Source organism: Tripterygium wilfordii, chromosome 15 (assembly GCF_013401445.1).
Source record: "Tripterygium wilfordii isolate XIE 37 chromosome 15, ASM1340144v1, whole genome shotgun sequence".
Taxonomy (NCBI): Eukaryota; Viridiplantae; Streptophyta; class Magnoliopsida; order Celastrales; family Celastraceae; genus Tripterygium; species Tripterygium wilfordii.
Window position 1 is genome coordinate 6336529 of NC_052246.1, and position 15724 is coordinate 6352252.

Genomic DNA, 15724 nt, shown 5'->3' on the forward strand with positions numbered 1-15724 from the left:
CTATACTTACCATATTAGATGGCTAAATCAAGGAGAAGAAGAGGAGTTCTCTAGCTGATTATGTCTCTATAAATAGAAGGAACGATTCTCTCTTTAATGAAGAAATCAAAAGAAGTCAAATGTTGAAGAAGGAAATCAAAGAGAACCATAGTTTGTTTCCATAAACATCAATGGAGGTCTCTTCACAAGCAAGTCAAATTGCCTACCATATTTGTATCATATCTTTTATTGTTGATCAAGCGGAGTCAATTACATGATTCAAGGAGCCTTCCCCACTCATATGAAGGCATATTGAAGAAGCTTTATTTCCAATTTGGTCAAGTTGACTTCAAAGATTGAAAAGATGTCCTAGCCAACCACTCTATGCATTCAAGTGGAGTTACATCTTTTCTATAAAAGGCAAGAAGATAGCGAGGTGAATGAAGACTATTATATCTCTATTATAAGTTGATCTCAAAGGCTCATATGGAGGTTGTGCCTGACTACTCTCTACAGTCAAGGGAGCCTATCTATTTCCTATTTTGTGGAGATCATTCAAATTGAAATTTCTGATCTTATGGGAAGATTGAGAATACTTTTAGAAAGGAGAAAATCGTGGAGCCACTAAATCAAGGAATTGAAGATGCAATCAAGGGTTTGTCAATACCAATATGGAAAAATCCTAGCTGGTGCACTATAAGACAACCCGTGAAGATTAAGAGAGTAAGAAGAAAACTTGAAACTCTATTATGCCAACTTTCATCATCTCTCTCTCATTCTCGTGCAAGCAAGCAAGCCTAGTGCTATTTTTCTGAATATTTTCTTCTTCTACCCGAGAACATACTAGCGTATTCATTCTTGTTTAAAAAGCTTCTACACACTTCATTTTTTATGCTACCTGTGAGCTACATTAATTCATTGAGAGTTCCTACCTCTTAAACTTCATTCAAATCTATCTTGAGAGTAACCTTTGTACTTAAACGTGTAACTCTTGTGAGGGAACCATAGTGAGTTGAGAAAGTTTTTGTGGTTTGTCTTTAAAATCGCGTGTGTAAAAGTTAGGAGGGTTAACGTGTGAAAACATCTGAGTTTCGGTGGTGAACTCTAAAAAATCACCGTTTAAATAGTGGATTGAACTCCTAAGTAAGGGGTGCTTAGGGAGTGGACGTAGGAGGACTTGGTGAAGTATCTGAACCACTATAAATTGTTGTTTGCATTTCTCTAACCCTACTCTTTTATTGTCTTTGTTATTTGTTTTATTGCCTTGACTATTTGTTTATCCTGTAAAATTTATCTTGATTGTTGGATTCTAATTTTGTGCTTTGTGTGATGATTTTATTAAAGAGGATTCCTAATAGGAATTTGGGGACACAATTCACCCCCTCTTGTAGGGGTCACCATTGGGCTCATGGGCCAAGGCTTGGCCTGATGCCTCAAGTAGGTCTGGGCTCCATTTCTTGGGCCGGGCCTGGCCTTGCCTGAAGCCCGACATCTCAAGCCAATTTTGGCCCGACCCAAGCCCGTCTGGGCACAATACATTATTTATATATATGTGTATAATGAATCTACATATGTTATATATACACACACACATATATATGTATTATATACACTATGTATATATGTGCGTGCGCAGACAGTGCAGTAAGGACAAATGCAATAAGAAACAATTTACTGGGCCAACATTTTTGTTGTCCCGGTCCCACCTCTATTACACAAAAAGTCAAGTCAAACACGTATTCTAATACAGCCACATCAGCAAAACACAAATTTCTATACACTTTTTCTTCCCACACACTTTCTTTTTCCACCCAACCCAACAACATTCCATTCCTCCATATTATCCACAACAAAACTACACCAAAACATTAAATATCAATACATCCACATCAGCAAAACACTTATCCCAATACAGCCACATAAGCAAAACACATTTTACAATACAGCCACATCAGCAAAAGACAACATCTTTATTGGCCCAATACCACTTCACCATTGCATTTGCCCTAAGAGGTGGACCTACTTTTATATCCTAGGGACACGGGCCCCCAGTCAAAAATTTTTTTACACTAAGTATGTTATATATTTGTAATATATTGATCATTAGGCCCCCAATTATAAACAATTAGGCCTCCAATCCACTAACTCTAACCCAACCCACTAACTAACACTTATTTGTCAAGCCCAAACCAATACTCATAAGTGATAAAGCCCACATGCCAAACGCAAGCCCTCAGATCCTCTCAATTTCTCAATCTCTCAACCTATCCCTCTCCCTCTTCCTATTTCTCAATCTCTCAACCTATCTCTCTCCCTCTTCCAATAGTTAACCTAAGCCCGATACCTCACGCGACTTCGAGAAATCGTATATCTCGATTCTAGTCTTCGTCGACCTTTGGAGCTCTTCCCTCAAATTTGGAGTGATATTCGACGATATTGGAGTGAAATCGTGTATCACTCATTCGCTATAGCCGACACTCTACAGGTATAAACATTGGATTGATTTTTGATTATTTCCTCAATTTTTTGTCTTTTCTTTACTCTTTAATCATGCCTCCAGCCTCCCTCTTCCCAATTGTTTGACACTTTGTGCATTGATGGTTAATTTGTTGGTGTTGATAATTTTGGTGTGGGCCGTGTGGCTAATTGTGGTGTCACTGTCACAGAGTGAAAAAATACTTGATGGCTTGATGGTTCTAGATTGCTTGGTAGCTTGAGAGGAGACAAAGAGCTGCAAGAGGTATTATTTTTTCATCAAACTTCAAACAACATATATTTTAGTTTAGAAATTTTTATTGAGGTATAATTGTGTTTTTGAGTGGGATTTTTTACTTATTTAAATTGTGAATGAGATTGTTGCTGATGATAGAATTTAACATTTATTTTTACTAGATAAATATAATGGAGAGATTTTTTAAAAGAAAACTCACACAAGAAAGTGGAAGTGGAAGTTCAAGCGGTAATTCTTCTTCGATCCCCAAAGAGGTTGACTTAAATGACCTCCCTTCGGATCCTGCAGAAAGGGAAAAAATTTCAGAATATCACCCAAATCAAATTGATGAAATCAAGAGAGCATATTTGATTAAGGGGTCTTGTCAATCCCGTGGCCATGATTTTCCAAAAAAAGTCATTGGAAACAAGCAACGTCGATTTAATCCTGAGTGGTTTGATCGATATGCAAATTGGATAGAGTACAGCATAAAAGAAGACAAAGCATATTGTATGTGCTGCTACTTATTTAGAGATCATTTTGGAAAACAAGGTGGAAGTGAAGCGTTTGTAATAGAAGGATTTTCTTCTTGGAATAAAACAGAGAGACTAGCTGCCCATGTTGGACTAGCAATAGCGCTCACTATATATCAGTGAAGAAATGTGAAGACGTTTGGACTTGGATACAAAATAGGTGAAAGTTCACAAATGGGTGCACAAAAAAAAACCCCAAAATTTGTAAAGTTTGTTTCTTCCACCTCTAGGACTTTAGAGCAGGAAAATCAAAGGTGCAATATGCCAAACGTGGTGAATGCTAAAAATGGGAGGGCATCTCCTCCGTTAAGGTATGAAAATTCTTATCGGTTTGGCCGCACAGCTCAACCATTCCATCCTCAATCCTTCTATAGGAGGCAAATTTCACAAAGGTATGACTAAGGTAGGTTCATTCCCATTTGTCGTTATTGTGGACTCAAGGAACATATTCGTCCACACTGTCATAAATTGTATGGGATACCTCGTACATGTCTAGAAGGACTAATGTTGCGCAAATGCAGAAGGAAAATTTCTTTAACAGGTTTCAACCGCTACCTGAAGAGGTAACTCAGGATAGGTTACCTAAAAGGTTACCCAGAAAGCTACCTGAGGCAAAATAGCCTACACAAGCACCTCAAGCTAGTAAACAATGGGTCAAGAGTTCAGAATCAAGGTGCATGTTTGTCCAGACAGTGTTAGTTGAATTCAAGACTAATTCCTGATACCTTGACAGTGGCTGTTCTAGACACATGAGCGGTAACAAATCATTTTTCACATCTATTGAGTCTTTCGATGGTGGAAAGGCAACTTTTGGTGATGGTAGTCAAGCTGAAGTAAAAGGTAAGGGCATGATAAGAGCTTTTGATAAATGCATCTTAAAAAATGTTCTATATGTTGAAGGTCTCAAAGCCAATTTAATCAGTATTAGTCATTTGTGTGATTCAAAATACTCTGCCTTGCTCACAAAGTAATTTTACAGGATCTCCAATGATAATCATACGTGCATTTTAAAGGCTAAGAGATCTTTGGACAACTGCTATACTATCCCAACTGAGGCTGACTTTTCATGCAATTCTTCTATTGTTTCAACCACCGACAGCTCTTGGCATGAAAGACTTGGGCACCTCAACTATCAAGACTTGAAGAAACTGTCAAATAAAGAGGTAGTACGAGGAATATCAAGGATTGGTTCAACAAAAAGTGTGAGTGGTCCATGTCAACAAGGTAAACAAACCAAGGTACCACACAAGAAGGTAAGTATTGTAAACTGTTCAAGACCTTTTGAAATACTTCGCATGGACCTTATGGGACCTACGCAAGTTGAAAGTCTCGGAGGTAAGAAGTATATTCTTGTTGTGGTAGATGACTTTTCAAGATACTCATGGGTAAGGTTTTTGCAAGACAAAACTGAAACATTTGAAGCCTTCTATGATCTGTATCTACTATTGGAAAATGAAAAGAAAGATGATGGTTTTAATTTGACTAAAATTAGGACAGATCATGGAACTGAGTTTGAAAACACTAAATTTGATGCTTTTTTGCAGAAGTTTTGGAATCAAACACGAGTTCTCTGCCCCCAAGACTCCTTAGCAAAATGGTGTTGTGGAGAGGAAGAATCGGGTGCTTCAAGAAATGGCAAGAACTATGATGCACGCAAAGAATGTTGCAAAAATGTTTTGGGCTAAAGCAATAAACACTTATGCTATATCTCAAATCGAGTTCATGTGAGATCTGGAACAAAACTCACGTGTTATGAACTCTGGGAAGGAAAGAAGCCCGCGGTGTAACACTTCAAAGTATTTGGAAGTAAGTGTTTTATCCTTCGAGATAGGGAAAATATTGGTAAGTTTAACACTAGAAGTGATGAAGGTATTTTCATGGGATATTCCTTAAATATTCGAGCTTATCGTGTTTTCAATACCAAAATAAAAACGATGATGGAATATGCAAATGTTATTATACATGATGATGTGTTTGAAAGTGATGTTGGACAGGCAAATTTATTTCAACCGTCAAATGATGAGCTAAGTGCAAGTGCTGAAAAGGAATCTGAAGGTACTGATGTAACTTCACAACAGGCTACCTCTCCACAAGCAGAACCTATTGTAACCGCTAAAGTAACCTTGGACAAGCCTACATCAACACAAGCAGTGAAGCAGTCTGCCTCAGACGTTCTTGAGCCTTCCCAACGAGTAAAGAAGAACCATCGACAAGATCTCATTCTTGGAGAAATAACTGCTCCCATGAAGATAAGAAGACAACTTCAAAATGAGGTAAGTTACTTGTGCTATGTATCTCAATATAAGCCCAAAAATGTTAAGGATGCCTTAAATTATGAGTCATGGGTGGATGCAATGCATGAAGAGTTAAATCAATTTACACACAATGATGTTTGGACTTTAGTTCCTAAACCGATAAATGCCAATGTCATTGGGAAAAAATGAATTTTCAAGAATAAAATTGATGAACATGGGTTGATTACTAGGAATAAAGCCAGATTAGTAGCATAGGGGTATACACAAATTGAAGGGGTTGACTTTGATGAAACATTTGCACCTGTTGCTCACTTAGAATCCATTCACATTCTTTTGTCTATAGCAAGCTTACTTTTGTTTTAAGTTGTTTCCGATGGACGTGAAAAGTGCATTCCTGAATGGATTATTAAACGAAGAAGTATATGTTAAGCAACCTCAAGGTTTTGAGGATCCAATTAATCCATCACATGTGTATAAGCTTAATCGTGCCTTGTATGGTTTGAAACAGAAAACAATAGACAAAGTATGGAAAGAAAACTTATTCTGCATTCAGGGAGCGATGAAGTTGGGTCCGGGTGGATCGAATGGAATCACTTTCTCTCGGAGACGGGCTAGTAAGTATACTTTAGCGTTTATCTCGTTCGAATTTAACTGACCAGGACTTATATTTCTTTTTTTGTCAAGGAATTTAGGCACGAAACTCGTTGCTAAAGATTACCCTCAGACTTTTGATAACTTTAATGGAGGTCTGACCAACGAACAACGAGATAGGAAGGAGATTCTCAAAGAAGCGAACTTGCGTAAGAGTTTGTTGTGGTCGCATGTAAGAGACATTCAGGAAGGTATTGCCGTGTCTAAGCTTAAAGATTTGAGTACTGTTTTGTGTACCACTAGGTCATTCGAACTATTAGGATATCAACTTTCTTTTGTATAACATTTGACTCTAGAAGAGAGAGGATTAGAGGACGACTTGATGGCGAGGCCTGTTGACGTGAAGGATCCGAGCAACGCCTTTGAGAGAAGGAAGAGAGCTGCCCAGGTAGCCAAGTAGGGGAAAGCTCCACAAAGGAAGAGGTTTAAGAAGAAGGCTTCTGCAAAAAAGGCCTTTGTGACTTGTCAAGGAGACCAGGAGTCTAGGGGATAAATGATACTTTTGATCACTGACAGATAAGGTATGTTACAACTTAATCCCTTACGTATCAAACGTAACAATTTGATCACTAGAGTTACTGGGTTGTTTCACGGTCAGGTTTTTTGCTGATCCGGTCACAAAAAAGTTGAAAAAAATCATTTTTTCAACCAACATTGCTCATGTGGAACTTATGTAAATTTCTTTGTTTTATCATTTCCATGTGGCACATCATGCTTTTGACAACTATGAAACCAACCAACTACATATGGTATATTTTTTAACTATGACAAAATAGTCACTAAAAAATTCAGTGTATCAAAAAATTTAGAAAACTTAGTTGAAACACAGAAACTCAATGCAAACACATAGTTCATATTAATAGCAATCCTTACCGACCATATTCATGAGTCAAACTTTCTTCCACAAAATAGAGTTTCAAGCATAACATACTCACCAACGACTCCAACCAATTCTCCTTTGTCCGCGCCTTTTATCCGACAAGGGTTGAGCCTCAGGCATCCCTAGAGGGTTTGATGTGAACAACTTTCCATCTGTGTCGGCCATGGAGGCGGAGGATGGGGCAGCTAGAGTCTCCTCATCTCCACCCAACAGTGTGCGTCCTCCTTTCAGATGAATTTTGGTGTGGGTGTTTCGTCAAGAGGGTGTAGTGAGGAAAATGAGAATGACAACACCAAAAAGGAATTGGCACTTGCTAAACAACTTAATATAAACGGAAGAGCAAGGTAATTAAAGAGGTTGCAGTGACAAAGTTTGGCTTCAAAACATAAGAGCAAGGTAATTTAAGAGGGGTTCAAAAATTGATTACTATGATGATAGAGTAGTGATATGAGACATAGAGGTGCCAATTAGAGCAAACTATTGGTTACTCACATTGGTGATTGGGGGATTTGAGATTTGGATTGGTGATTTTCAAGACTTGCAACTGATTAATTTTAGGGTTTCAAAAGGGACTTTTCACTTTAAAATTCTTTTCTTTTCTTTTTATCAATGTACTATTTAATCCACATTAGATGAAGTTGACGGTAAACATCTGGTCAACGTGACAAGTCAACATGTTGACTGACCGAATTTGTAGATTCTCTGATCGTGAAACAACTCATAAACTCCAGTGACTAAATTATTATGTTTGAAACATAAGGGACTGAGTTGTAACAGACCTTGTCTGTCAGTGACCAAATGTAACATTTACCAAGAGTATAGAAGTATAGTTTAACTAGAAGACAACTTAAGTTAAATAGCTAGCTTTTTAATCTTTTTTTGGGCCCACACAAGATCACAAACTCACAATTATCAAGAATATAAAAACTAATAAAAAAATTTTGGGTTGACCTGCCCCTATCCTCATTGATTCTCATCTAGGCCCCGCAGGTTCAAAACACCCCCACAATCATCTCAACGTATTCCATCAAGCCCATATATAAACACAACCAGTGTAATAGTAATTGCTAAAAAATATATCTCCACATTTATTTTATGCCTGTAGGGACAAAATCTACAATCATTGAAAAGTTAATCTTGATGATATGGAGGCACTTTTGCACCTTCGATTCCTGCAAACTTCACAATGAAAACAACCTTGAGAAGATCTAAGACTGGACTGGGGGTGCCGGTCGTAGAGAATCCGACGGTCAAGTCAATGTTTAGAATGAGCAAGGTGATCGTGGATGGAGGACTAGCTGGAGATAGGGTTTTGAGCTGAATATTTAGTGAGAAGTAAGGAGAGTATGTCTTAGCTTCTAATGGTTTGAATCCCCTCTCCCAAGCTTGGAGAAGGAGAGTGAGGTCTCCCTCGAAAGTCGTGCTACCAACCCCTGTCGTTGCTAGTGAAGTTTAGAGGTGTGTATAAAGTCATGTATTTGTCAAAGACTAAAAGTGGAAAGTGATATAAGTGTCAGGTTGGGTGTTTAATGAGCATGGAGGACATGTGTTGGTTGAGGAGAGGAGGGATCAACTGAGCAAACATAAATGAACTGAAATCATATGATCAAAAGATCGTATCTGAAGATATGTCACCTATCGGGTCCGAGATTGGAAGCATGGATTGCTTGATTGTACTCCCAAGAAAGGAATATACGTACGTTATCTTCACGCCTTGGCGGCTGTGTGGTAGTGGCGCCACATCATTCATGTGTCAGTTAATCTGTGTCAGGAAGTGATGTCCTCCATACAATAAAGCTGATGTTAGATGTGATGTCCATCATCGTCGTCAAAAATGACATCAGTGTTGCTTGCAGATCTGTGACTTGTGGGTCCGAGAGCCAACAGGCCATAGATCTTGAGCATCGTGTGAGCCTTGGCGCTAAATGGACTTGAGTGGACCCATGTGAATTTTGGAGGGTTCGGTGGACCCATGCGAATTTTGGTAACTACAATGCCTAACTTAATTATTGATGAACCTAAGTTTACAACCCCTCCAAAGAAAATGATTTTACATGAATTTGTCAAACTAAATACAGATTATTAACAACATGAAAAACCACAACCAAAAATGAAGACAACAATGATTTACGTGGTGAGAGTATGTCATATTAATTCCTGGAGCTCAACACATCTACTTAGCTATCGCTTCCTATTTGATTCTCCATGTCTTTTCTAGACCTTCGGCCTCCAAAAGCCCTCCCTCACGTGCAAAGTGCCAAGTTTTAAATATAAATATATATTTACATATATATATATATATTATCTTTTTATATTATGGTCTTCCCTCCATTCTTTCCCTCTAACATGTATTCAAGTACATGGTAGATTCAACTTATTTAAAACTCTTATCCCTTTCCAATGTGGGACTTTTCTTTCTCTATTAGTTTCAACTAGTATTGCAACCTACATCAACACTTTTTATGAAAAAAAGCTCGATCTAAATCCAAGACCATTCCCTCAATAGAGCCACCAACATGCACTGCACTTGAGAAACAATAAGATACATAGCCAGCTGTGTTACTCACACATGCATTATTGCATTATAATGGCAAGTAAAGCTCTTGAAACTCCTAATTAGTACATATTTAAGACCGAATTAATACCCAAATCTTTTTTTGTATAATATTTTGACCCTAATCCTTGGAACAAAATTGACTTTATATAGTTAAATGTTTTTTTTCTGAAGGAGGAGATAATTGAATATGGTAATGTGTAATATCCGGTGTTTTTTTTAAAAGCAAAATATATATATATATATATATTTACGTATATTTGTAGAGGAAATATAAAACTCATGTAAGTCCTTTGGACCAAAGTCTTTCATTGAGACCAACACGGGATGTAGCTTGGGCCATACTAAGTTGTCCTAAACATATAAGCTTCAAGATGTAGAAAATGGGCTTAGCCCAAGTCAATTTCAGCTAGCCTCTTAGCAAGCTTTGGCTTTACGGAAAGTTACAAGAAGAATCTAGAAAGACAAGTGATAAGGCAGAGAACTAAACAGGGGAAAGAGAAGAACCTAAAGGGAAGACGTGAAACAAGGAGAGTGGTGGAGTGTAAATCGCATAGATTCTCTCATGGTTGCCAAGGTAATGAAGAAAGAAGATTGTTTGGGAAGGCTTAGAAAGTGGATCTACAAAGCTTAAGTTCGGTTCATGAAAGAAATTTAGATTGAAGGTTTGGGAGAGATTGTCTACATTAAATTGTACTTGTACAAGGAAACTTGGATGGTCAAAGCTAAAGTTGGATTTCATGTGCTGTTTGGTTCGGGTAAGTTCTGGGATCAATTAAACTTTGAATTTGTTGTGACCTGTACAAAGATGGAAAGTGCTACATGCTTGTGAATTGATGTGGTATGATGGGAACTTTGTAGGAAATTGGACTTGAAGTGTAAGTCATGCAGTCAAGAACTAGATTTTCAAGGGTAAGTGGAATTGAATCTCTATTTCAATTAAGATAACGTTTGTGCTTGTAAGTGAGATAAGAACTTACTGAAGTTCTATATACTGTTGGCATTGAGTTGTTAAATACTATATCGTTTTATTATATGGTCAGGCGGTGGGCATTGTCGCAGGATTTGGCTAGTAGCATATTTCCGGTGAGTAGATAGAAAACTTATCTGATACACTGAGCTCGCACACACATATGATCCGTCCTTTTCTTCAAATTTTGTGTGTTAGTGTTCCTGTTTGTCAATCTCCGTATATAACCGTTCCGTCACTGTTTGTTAGACTTCTTGTGTGACCCATGATTTTCTTACCATTGGGACAAGCGTAAAATTAACTACATGTGACCTTTTGATATGACATTGATTACTCTGATTCTGAAATATGTGTTGATCGGATTTCTTATCGAAATGGAATGTTCTGATTCAGACTTGTGATCGTATCCTATTCTGATTTAGTTTGACGATTGGTTGACTGATGGTTATTTGTTCCTTGGGAGTTACTATCTGTCAGAATACTGTACGCTAACGGCAGGATACGTTAGCCTTGGTGCACCAAGTTTGGATATGTTTGGTTATCGGCACTGGGTGTGCTGTCTGATTTCGGCACTTCATGTGCTGTCTGATATTTTGATTGATTCTGTATGATGGTACTCCTTTCCAATATGTTTCTTGTTCAGTTCTTTGACTCTTGACTACCGGCTTGTCCCCTTTGTATCGTTTAAGTTTCTATTCATTCACTGAGTCTTGTGACTCACGCTTCCTTGTTGATACTTTTGTTTCAGATAAAGTAATTTCGGCAGGTCCAGGACCATCTTCAGCTAATTAGAGTTCTATCCGATTCTGGAGAGCCCTTCACCTGTTGTGCGGGTAGTCATTATGATATTTTGTATTTTACTATTTTGTATAAATTTATGAATCTTAGATGCTCCGTTAAGTACAGATAGGATGTTTTTGGTATGTATTGCTGTAAGCCTTGACTGTACTCTGGCTATGGCTTCCGCGTTATGTAAATTTCAGTTCCGTACTCCTTATGCATGTTTGGATTGTCTGTTTTGAGGCTTGCTTGATCTCAGTGGGCTTCTAGGTTCATTGGGGTCATGCGCCGGTCATGTGCCCGTATTTGGGTCGTGACATAATGCTTATAACTAGACTAAATATTTGGCTTTGCACATGAATATATGAGGAAAACATAAATGATGTCTGATATGAACGGGTTTAGTGAAGTCTGTTTTTAGTCGTTAAACTCTGTTATGGTCTGCTAAGTCTTGCTGAGTTGGCTTTTGTTAATTAACATATGTTAACTATAGCCATAAGTCGGTTACTTCAGAGTATATAAGACTCTGTAATCTTGTATTCAAAGACAGTTATGAAATCATAATGACTTTGTGGATTGTTTCTTCTCAATTCTTCTTCTCGTTTTCTCTGTAATTCTCCTGTTTACAGACATAGCTAGGTCAAGGTAGAAAGGTGGTTATCAATTAGCATCGGAGCAATCCCTCCAAACTATAGTCAACTGTTCCCTTCTTATGCATGCTTCGTAGACAAACTCGTGCTACTGCTATGGATTCTCGTCTATTAACAATCGAAGCAAATCTGGAGCAGCTGTCAGTTGCATTTTAGAAACTTCATTCCATGGTGGATGGAGATAACATTGATTCCAAACTCTCAGCTGGATTCGAGAAATTATATGTCGTGATCTACTCAAGCAAAAGGACGTAGATCAAGGTCTGGCAGAAGACAATGATAGATCTGAACTAGGTCTTCTTCGTCCTCGCTGCAGATCTGAAGTATAGGACAACCGCGGATCAAATCAGAGAACTCCTTTCCAGAAAATTGATTTTCCACGATTTATGGAAGGAGAAGATCCATTAGTCTGGATACACAGGGCCGAGCAATATTTCTTATTTTATGTAACACCGAACCATCATAAGGTAGTGGTGGCTTCGTTTAATCTCGAAGGTGAGGTGTTTCAGTGGTTCAGGTGGATGAACAGCCTTCAAACCACACCAAGGTGGGAAGATTTTACTATTGCTCTATGTAAGGAGTTTGGTCCTTCAGAGTTCGAGGACAGTGCTGAATCCTTGTTAAAATTGAAGCAAATTGGAAGTTTGGCTACATATGTTAGTGAATACAGAAGATTGGCCAACAGAACTCCTGGTGTGAGTCCAGGCGTATTGAAAAGCTATTTCCTGGGAGGATTAAAGCCTGAGCTACGTTATGATGTAAAGCTGCTCAAACCAGAAACCATTCATGATGCCATTGCAATTGCTGTTCAATTGTATGCAAAGTTGAGGCATTTCAGAACCAATGCAAGTAAGCCACTTACTACTAAACCCGCTAGTCTGACTACTTCAATGCCTTCTTCAATTCTAAATTCTTTGCTATGCCTCAAAAGAGAATTATGAATTCTGAATTGCCTTCCAAAAGAATTACACCAGAAGAAGTGAAGGAAAATAAACTAAAAGGTTTATGTTTCTACTGTGATGAAAAGTATGTCAAGGGAGATAAATGTGATAAGAAACAACTATTATTGTTGGAAGTCAGTTTTGAGGATGATGCAGATGCACGAGAAGAGGAGGAAGCTTTGGAGAAAAAATAGGAAATATAATTCCAGCAACTAGAACTTAGCTGCCGTGCTTTCTATTGTATTACAGGGAATCAATCTATTAAGACTATAAAGGTTAGGGGTTTATTGAAAAATCAGTTAGTTTTGGTGCTTGTGGATTCAGTTAGTACACATAATTTTGTAGATTCCAGGTTGTTGAAAAAGTTGGGATAACCATGTGAAAAAACTAAGGAGTTTGAAGTTAAAACAGCTGATGGAGGAAAGGTTAGGTGTAATAAACCGAACTTCTTTTCTTGTAGAAATTAGGTAGGATCAACATGTGTTGAGTATATAGATATATTTAAAACCGTTAGAAATAAAAACCAAGTGAATTGGGAGTATACAAGTGGTTTAAAAACTGAAAATTTGGGTTACAAGTGTAACCATCAAAAGCTGTCCGGACATCTTTAATAAAATGGCACAGATCTGCCAAATGGGCAGAGGTGTCTGGACGGCATTCTAGGGTGTCCGGACACCTCCTTAAAAAAATCAACCCGATGATGGTTTTAAACACCCATTTCGCGAATCCTCTTAACATACCTGACCTAAACAAGCCCTAAACCCTATTTTCTCTCAAATTTCCTTCCTCCCATCAACCTAAGATCATCAATCAAGGTAAGATTGTCCTCTTTCAAGTTGTTTCAGGTTGGATTCATGACTTCTCTCTCTAGCTTACATATTCTTAAATTCCTCTCTTTGTTCTAATCTTTCAAGGTTTGAACCCAAACTCAAATCCATGAGTTCCTACATCATTTGAGGCCTAAAGGAAACTTGAATCCATTCCTTCTACTTGTTTCTACAACCTTGGTAAGTTTCTTAAACCTAAAAGCTAGTATTTAGAGATTGGGTGATTTAAGATTCTAGGGTTTTATGGGTTTTGTAGATTTGAGGGAAATTCTTTAAATTAGATGAAATTAGTGATTTAATCAGTTGATTTAGACTTGTTTATGGTTGTATTGCTAGATTCTATTGTTGATTGGAGTAGCAAGCTTGAGTAGGTGAAGTTCAAGAACTTGGGAAGTTTTGGGTAAAAGAACGTAATGGGTTCTTGATTTATTGGATTAATTTGTGTTAGATATGTGAAATTGAAGTTGTTTGTATATTGATTGGAGGATGGGTTTACCGAATAATAGGTTGATTGAGGCCGGGAAGAGTCAAGGTTGAGTATTGATTTACATAGCTAATTTTTGGAGTGCGAGGTAGGGAAATTCCACCATTTGTTATTCTCTTGAATATGTCTTCCTATTGAGAACATTTATCCTTCCCCATTGTTCATTATGATGCGTTCTCGCCTTAATTGTGCCTAAGGGAGAATAACCTCACTTCGTGATTTCTATATTGTATGATTTGAATTATATTGCATACCCTACTTGTTAAACCTTCCATTGAGCATGAATTACTCTTGAACATGCATCATGTAGTAGTTTATGTATATATATAGGTTGTAGGTTTACCCTATTGCATAACCATGTTGGACATGCATTGTAATTGCATGGAAGATGTCGGGTATGGACCCGTATATCTCCTAGTTATGATTGATGTGAAATGTGGAATGTCGTTGGGCCGTTCAGGGTTCCCATGACTACGGGAATGTCGGTGGGCCGGATCAGGATTCCATATGTGCTCGAAACACCATGCGATGATGCCGTTGGGCTGTTCAGGGTCCCGATATGTGTAGGGATGCCGGTGGGCCAAGTTAGGATCTCGTATGGTGTGGTTATCTACTTGTGTTTGGTGTACATGATGTTAGCTATCATATTGTTGCATTTGTGCAATTTTTTAATATTTCATCATTATATTATTCACTTACTCTTTATTATTCCCTACTGGGCCTTTCGCTCACCCTTTTCTTTCTCATATTCCCTCCTCACAGGTGAGTCTAGTTCCGGTACCAGGATCGCGAATCCGGAGGAGGGTGCCAAACATGGATGGACCCCTAGAGAGTGATAGGACTAGATAGTTCTAAACTTGATTCATGTTATTTCTATTTTGGTCGTATCTATATTTCTTAGTAGAGACGTTGTGTGATATCCCTATTCTTGACGGTGGGATGGATGGTAGGGAGGGTACTCTGTGTGATCGGGACTCCCGAACTGGGTTTGTGGACTTTGTATCCTGACGACTTCTTATGTTTGCTGGATTGCTATTTGTGCTGGATGTTGATTATATATGTTGTTGTGTGGAGAAATTATGTGTGACTGTTGGTGGCCTGAGGCCCTGCTTATATGTGAGAATTGATGGATGATATGATTTGTTAGGTGGCCTGAGGCCTGCTTAGAATTGAGAATTTAATTGTGACATGAATTGTTAGATGGCCGGAGGCCCTGCTTAGGTTGTGAATATATTTGTGAATTTTCTACGTGTTACTCTAGGTTGACATCCTCCATAATATGGGGAGGTGCTGCCAAAATTTTCGGTGGTGTGATGGTTGAATTTATTATGGTGTGATTTTGACGGTATCAAAAGTAACGCATTCATGGTCGGGGCGTTACATTAGGAGTATGAGATGTTGTAGTAATATCCAGTTAACTCTTAGGACTTATAATGGAGTAACTAGCCTATTTGTATTACATTTGGGAGGTTCTGATGTAGTTTTGGGAGTTCAATGGCTATCCACGTGA

General features: G+C 38.1%; 1 protein-coding gene and 2 long non-coding RNA genes across 3 annotated transcripts; all 3 read left to right on the plus strand.

Annotated features, from left to right (window-relative positions):
* The first annotated feature begins 2411 nt into the window (after positions 1-2411).
* LOC120016381 lies at positions 2412-4290 on the plus strand. The gene is made up of 4 exons (XR_005471970.1): positions 2412-2464; positions 2646-2719; positions 2872-3625; positions 3744-4290. It is a non-coding gene; the product is annotated as an uncharacterized LOC120016381 (long non-coding RNA).
* Positions 4291-10054: 5764 nt separating this feature from the next.
* Positions 10055-11524, plus strand: LOC120016380. Its single transcript, XR_005471969.1, has 4 exons — positions 10055-10320; positions 10424-10474; positions 10606-10648; positions 11281-11524. It is a non-coding gene; the product is annotated as an uncharacterized LOC120016380 (long non-coding RNA).
* Positions 11525-11637: 113 nt separating this feature from the next.
* LOC119979813 lies at positions 11638-15724 on the plus strand. Its single transcript, XM_038822443.1, has 4 exons — positions 11638-12811; positions 14977-15046; positions 15476-15545; positions 15629-15724. Exons 1-4 carry the CDS (start codon positions 12349-12351, stop codon positions 15722-15724), a joined length of 699 nt encoding a protein of 232 aa, XP_038678371.1. The 5' UTR covers positions 11638-12348.